General features: G+C 37.1%; 1 protein-coding gene across 2 annotated transcripts; it reads right to left on the bottom strand.

Moving 5' to 3' along the window:
• LOC104732471 (GDSL esterase/lipase At5g33370) lies at window positions 232-2,710 on the bottom strand. Of its 2 annotated transcripts, none has more exons than XM_010452021.2 (5): window positions 2,349-2,707; window positions 2,134-2,261; window positions 1,802-2,044; window positions 1,234-1,486; window positions 232-670 (listed from the first exon to the last, which is right to left on the bottom strand). In XM_010452021.2, exons 1-5 carry the CDS (start codon window positions 2,590-2,592, stop codon window positions 438-440), a joined length of 1,101 nt encoding a protein of 366 aa, XP_010450323.1. In that variant the 5' UTR covers window positions 2,593-2,707; the 3' UTR covers window positions 232-437. The 2 variants fall into 2 exon arrangements, with proteins under 2 accessions (XP_010450323.1, XP_010450324.1); XM_010452022.2 differs by having other exon boundaries at window positions 529-653; window positions 2,349-2,710.

The following is a 6,762-nucleotide window of genomic DNA, read 5'->3' as shown; positions in this document are numbered from 1 at the left end:
CCAACATAACATTAATCCAATCTGCTTAGGTGTGTGATCCTGTAGGATCGCATAATATTAGTAATGAACTTCTAAAGTCATTGATTATAAGAGGTTTCTAGCAAAACATTATAATCATCTAATATTATACGACTTTTAAACCTTGACTATACAAGAGTATGTACAAGTGATTTCAGGACATTCCCAATATGAATAATATATTACAAGTTAATTCATATTTGAATAAAAATATGAGACAGAAAAAACGAAAATGGACATTTAAAGATTGTTGCATATTACATCTTAGCTCACAATTGGTGATTAAATTATTGACGAACACAAAACTCATAACATAACTCAAGGAAACTAATAAAACCACCAATGTAAAAATACATAAAGAGAAAAGTAAACTCAAAACAAAGCATAGAGTGGATTTGGGATATATCAGAAGTAGCAGATCAGGTCATGAGATCAACGGTGAGGACGGTGCTAAGATTCATGGGATGCATATATTCTGGAGAGCCATTGAGGATTTGTTGAGCAATGATTCTACTTGCTTTTTCTGATGGGTGAAAAGGATCCCAAAAGGCAAAGAGATCTCTGTTTGGGCAAAGATTTGATAATGGTGTGCATAGCCCTATCCCATTGTACGGCCCTTGTCCACAACAAGCCACCTTCGACGTGACGAAACCTGCCAATCACAATTTGGTCGTAAACAAATAAGTCAATTCTCTGTATTCTCGGAGCAAAAGCAAACAAGGAATAAATATTGGGATTCCCAGCTTGCATTCTAATTAAAGACATTGTCACCTGCATTCACATTACGATTCGACCACATATTTTTTTCTTCTTTTTTTCTTTACAGCCGCATAAACACACATAAAATAATTACTTCTTAACTTCATGAACCAAAACGAAAAAAAAACAATGGTTCAAAAAAGCTAGAAAAAATGTAATTAACATTTTTAAAAAAATTGTTTTTATTCAAAACATAATTGAAACCAAAGTCAAAATGAAATCCTTACAATAAATTTTTATCAAAACTTGAATATATGTTCTTGTTTAGTATAGGTTTTCTCAAAACTAAAGGCCGATATACTGTATATATATAGCTACATTGAGACTAATTTTTTATGCCCAAATATTAACCCTGTCTTAGAATAATTTTGCCAATAAATAAGACTTTCTTCTATTTTATGAAAAAGAAAAGTCTATAAAATTAATTAAGAGGGACAAATTGATAAGATCATGTACCGTATGCTTGTGGGTCGCTGATAAAGTCCATGTGCATTTGTTGAGTATTAGCGGCAATGAAGGCCGAAGACCCAACTTCGTTGTTGAGGTCAGTTATCATTTGAACGAGTTGTGGGTTGAATAGTGAGGCGGCTCGTTGTAGTTCTGTAGCACACTCGCCGTTGCGGCTACGTTGAGCCAGCTCGGCCGGGACGCAACCCATCGGCCCTGTTCCAGTCACCAAGACACGTCGAGCACCCAAATCGTACATTTTCTACAACCAATTTGAATTTTTACATAGGCGAAAGAAATTGCCAAAATGTAATAAGTTTCAACATATTTGCTGCTATTAATTCAAATTATTAACTACTGAAGGCGGTATTTAAGAAGACTACAGTATTTCCTTATTAAAAAAAACTATTCTTTCCTTTTTTTTTTTTTGAGATGAATTGTATAGTGTTTCCTAGAGTAGGTTGAAATAAATTTCTACCAAATTATCTGTTTTCCAACTTTTAAAAAAAAAAAATCTCTTTAATTAGTATAGTAGGTTATTAAGCCAATATCAGTTGAGCTGTAATCATAAACTTACCCGTAGGACTTTGCGGTATTCAGAAATGATAAAGACAACGTAGTCAGGAAGAGAGAATTGACGAGATCTTGCAGAGAAAGGGACCAAGTAGTAGTTGTTGACGAAATCGTTGCCTCCGAGTGTAATTAAGACAAGAGCTCCATTCACGAGTCGATTCATCTCTTCTTCTCCAACCAACCCACTCACTCGGAGCTTGTACTGCTCGAAGTATTCAAGCTGCTTCGTGATCCTAATTATGTTCAGCTGCAATTGGATTTGGCAAAACATCCCTCACCATCAAGATCTCAAAAATGCCCTTAACCGATGATAATAGTAATGCCGGTGAAACTTACAAACTGGATTCCGGTGTCGTTAAGGATTCCAATACCGGCGGAGGCGAAGTTAGCGCCGACTAATAGTTTTTCCTTCTTCAGCATAGGACTGAGGTACGGCATTGGAGACTCTTGACCCAAATGCTCACCTACAAACAGATACTTATTAGTCATATTGTTTTTTTGGTAACGTTGAGCGCGTTAATGTTCTTGGAGAATAAGAAAAGAGAGCTTACTGATGAGATCTGGAATGTTAAGACCATTGGAGAAACGGCCGGTAGGACGGTGAGTTGGGAAATCGATACCATAAGGGTAGTTATCGGCACGAGCAGTGGTAGCTAGGAAGTCATTGTTACCATTGTCCACGAGGGAATCTCCGAACACTAGGAAAGCCCTAGCGTTGGCTTGCGGCACAAGTAAGCTCATTACTTGCAGCATGCAGAACCCTACTAGAGCCAAATTCGCCACCGACTTCGTCATTTATATATACGAAAAATGCTATTAGCTAGCTAGTTTGAAAAATATATGTATATGTTGATGTGAACTCTGTTTAGGTTTTTGCTACGAGCTGAAGATGTTGAAGGGAACATGATTGTCTGTGTATATATAGGTGTAAATGTAAAAAGTAATATAGAGGAAAAGGGCGGCATTAATGGAGGTCTTCACCAGCTGTTACCTATTGGTGTTAGAATTGATGTTAAAGGGAGACAACGTGTACTAGAGTTGTGATTTTGGTTGAGAATGAATAAGTGTTGGTAAGTCGACAAAAGCATATAATCAATAAGTGATGGTAAAGGTTTATTTGTATAGATAATGTCTTATTTTTCATCCATATTACTACAATGTTGTTTTGCTATATCTAGTAACAACCATACAAATTTCCACCTAAATAATTTTCATTTATTTACTATATTTTTTTATTTTATCAATGTTTACCTAATTCCAGTCTCGAATTTCTTTAAGCAAAATTTTATTGAAAGTTTAATTTCAAATTTTCATATATCCATAATATATTCATCAAATCCAAATGGGAGACTAACAAACCAAAAGAAGCTACGTAACAATTACAACTATATTATTTAAAAACATTAAAACTGGAATCTGGAATTTTCTGTCAGCATCACATATATTGCATATGAAATAGATATATATATATATATATATATATAGATATATATCAGGGAATATATTACATGCATGAAATTTTTTTTAACTTAACATTAGTACGTTAAATATTGTACTAATTCAACTATGGGCATGGAGTATGCCGCATAGTACAATATTATTTAATCAATTTATCAAAATAATTGGAGTAGCCAATAAAAATTCAGTAAATATCATAGTGTTGTACTCATACACTCTTAGAATAATTAAGGAAAAAGTTAAAACCATTTTTAGGGGCGAGATGAAAAGATTGGATCCGCTAGACCAAGAGAAGAGGAGAAGTTTAATTTCATGCCAATATTTTCTTGCCAATCAATTTTGGATTTTAATTGGATGGAAAAAATTGGTTGTAAAAATGAAATGCAGGTTCCTTTGGAAATAGGATATAATTATTTGAAGTACTTTGTCCAGATTTACTAACAAATCTGGAGGCATTAATGGAGGTCTTCACCAGCTTTTACCTATTGGTGTTAGAAATGATTTTAAAGGGAGTCAACGTGTACTAGAGTTGTGATTTTGGTTGAGAATGAATAAGATGGTAAGTCGACAAAAGCATAAAATCAATAAGTGATGGTAAAGGTTTATTTTTATAGATAATGTCTTATTTTTCATCCATATTACTACAATGTTGTCATTAAGAAATTGCCAAGATCTCGGAAATAAGATCACTATTGGGAATCTCAGGAATTTATGCAATAAACATAGGCCAGATTATTTATTTTTTATGGAAACAAAACAATCTTTTTCTTTTTTAGAACAATTTGTGGGTCATTTTGGTTATAAGAATTTAAAAACTGTGGAACCTATTGGTTATAGTGGATGATTGGCTTTATTTTATAATAAAGATGATTTTACTGTTTCAATTTTATTGGCAACCAACATATTAATTGATATTGAAGCAACCCATAACGGACGGGTGTTTCATATAACCTTTGTTTATATGGTGATCATGTTCCTAAAAATCGTGAGTGTGTTTGGGAACGATTGTTGAGGATAAGCTCTTCAAGATCCACACCTTGGTTGGTTGCTGGAGATTTTAATGAATTAACAGGGAACCATGACAAACGAGGGGGTAAACTTAGACATGTTTCTACGTTTCGGTCCTTTAACGTGATGATTTCGGATTGTGGTTTTTTGGTGATTGCTTGTCTTGGAGAGGCTGGCGAGATAAGAAACCAATTCGTTTCTGGCTTGACAGGGCTTTAGGAACCGATGACTGGCATGACTTGTTCCCGAACACGGTTACTGAATATTTCCCTATGATTGCCTCTGATCATAAGCCTCTTGATGTTAGTATCGGTGCCAAGCGGTCGTGGGGGCGGTGGTGTTTTATGTTTCATCGATGTTGGATTGGTAAGGCGGGTTTGATGGATGCCATCTCAAATGGGTGGGGTGGCGGAAATGATCAGGATTCCACTAATTTTGTGAATAAGATTGGACAATGGAGACGTGCTATCTCTCAATGGCGTAAAGCGCAGGTTCCTTTTGGAAGGGACACGAATGAGGATCTTAAAAGGAAGTTGGAGGTGGCTTAGGCAGATGATGTAATCACTCCGAGTGTTATTTCTGACTTAAGTTCTCGGTTGCGAGAGGCTTATCGAGATGAGGAGATTTATTGGTATCAAAAAATTCAGAATAGATGGATTCGTGTGGGGGATAAAAATACAAAGTATTTCCATGCTCAAACCAAGCAACAGCGGGCTCGGAATCGTATAATTGGTCTGTATGATAGGAATAATATTTGGTCTACGAAGGATGACGATATTTGCAATACTGCAATATCGTATTTTGAGGATTTGTTTACTTTGACTAATCCGTCTACCTTCGAAGAGGCTTTAAGTGAGGTCCAATTGGTAATTACGGAGGAGGTCAATGAACGTTGACAGCCCCAACGACGGAGGCGGAGGTACGAACGGCTTTGTTTATGATGCACCCAAACAAGGCACCTGGGCCGGATTGGATGACCGCTTTTTTTTCCAGAAGGCATGGATGATTGTCAAGGAGGATTTGGTATCCATGGTTTATCGGTTTTTTGAGGAGGGGGTTTTTGATAAGAGTTTAAATCGAACGCATATATGTCTCATTCCAAAGGTGGCAAGGACTACTCGAATGGAAAAATTACGTCCGATTAGCCTGTGTAATGTGGGGGTATAAGATCATTTCTAAGATCTTGTGTCAACGGCCAAAATCGGTGTTACCAAGTCTTATTTCGGGGACTCAATCAGCCTTTGTTCCTGGACGACTGATCTCCGATAACATTCTGATTGCTCAGGAGATGTTCCATGGCCTCAGAACAAATCCATCATGTAAAGGAAAATTTATAGCAATAAAGACGGACATGAGCAAGACGTATGATCGGGTAGAGTGGGGTTTTGTTGAGGCTTTACTACAGAAAATGGGTTTTGCAGAAAAATGGATCTCCTGGATTTTGTTTTGTGTTACTTCTGTAGAGTATAAAGTCCTCCTGAATGTTCAACCTAATGGTCTGATAGTGCCAGAGAGAGGGTTGCATCAGGGCGATCCCCTATCTCCCTATTTGTTTATCCTCTGTACGGAAGTGCCAATTGCTAACATTCGCAAGGCTGAGATGGATAAGCACATCACAGGGATTAAAATGGCTAATAAATGTCCGCCGATTACACATTTGTTGTTTGCTGATGATAGTCTGTTTTTCTGCAAGATTGATAAGGATCAATGTGGTGTTATTCTGGATATCTCAAAGAAATGTGAGGCTGTTTCGGGCCAGCAAATTAATTTCGAAAAATCCTCAATACAATTTGGGCACAAGGTTGACGAGGTAATAAAAAGGGAGGTGCAGGGGGTGCTTGGGATTTCTAACCTAGGAGGGATGGGTGCTTATCTAGGGATACCTGAGAGTTTGAGAGGGTCAAAAATGAAAGTTTTCTCTTTTGTTCGGGATAGACTTCAGAGTCGAACAAATGGTTGGACGGCAAAACAGCTATCACGAGGGGGTAAAGAGGTAATGATCAACTCTGTGGCTACTGTGGTATTGACCTTTGTCATGTCATGCTTCCGGTTGCAAAAAACAGTCACGTCTAATTTTTGTTATGCATTGGTTAGCCTGGGAGAAGTTATGTTGGAGTAAGCAGTTGGGTGGGTTAAGATTTAGGAATGTTGATGATTTTAACTCTGCTCTGTTGGCTAAACAACTGTGGTGGCTGATTGAGGCACCCGACTCACTTTTTGCACGGGTTTTCAAAGGCAGGTATTATCGGAATTCTAATCCTATGGATTCCATACGTTCTTACTCTCCTTCTTATGGGTGGAGGAGCATCGTTTCAGCTCGATCTTTGGTTAACAAAGGGCTTATTAAAAGAGTTGGCTCTAGAGAGTCCAATTCTATATGGAATGATTCGTGGATACCAGCTCAATCTTCTTTAAAAATTTCACATCTCGTTGATCGCCAAACTAATACTTGTCGCATGGATATGCTCCTTGAGCATTTTATTCCGGAAGATGCGGCTT

The sequence above is a fragment of the Camelina sativa genome, chromosome 12 (genome assembly GCF_000633955.1).
Source record: "Camelina sativa cultivar DH55 chromosome 12, Cs, whole genome shotgun sequence".
Taxonomy (NCBI): Eukaryota; Viridiplantae; Streptophyta; class Magnoliopsida; order Brassicales; family Brassicaceae; genus Camelina; species Camelina sativa.
The sequence above is the reverse complement of the archived record's forward strand: the minus strand, read 5'-3'. Positions and strand labels throughout refer to the sequence as shown.

Excerpts from the sequence above, each read along its gene's own strand:
- LOC104732471 (XM_010452021.2), bottom strand. The coding sequence starts at position 2,592 with ATGACGAAGTCGGTGGCGAATTTGGCTCTAGTAGGGTTCTGCATGCTG. Across the intron at positions 2,262-2,348 it reads TAACATTCCAGATCTCATCA|GTGAGCATTTGGGTCAAGAG; the intron begins GTAAGCTCTCTT and ends ATCTGTTTGTAG. Across the intron at positions 2,045-2,133 it reads ACGACACCGGAATCCAGTTT|CTGAACATAATTAGGATCAC; the intron begins GTAAGTTTCACC and ends ATCCAATTGCAG.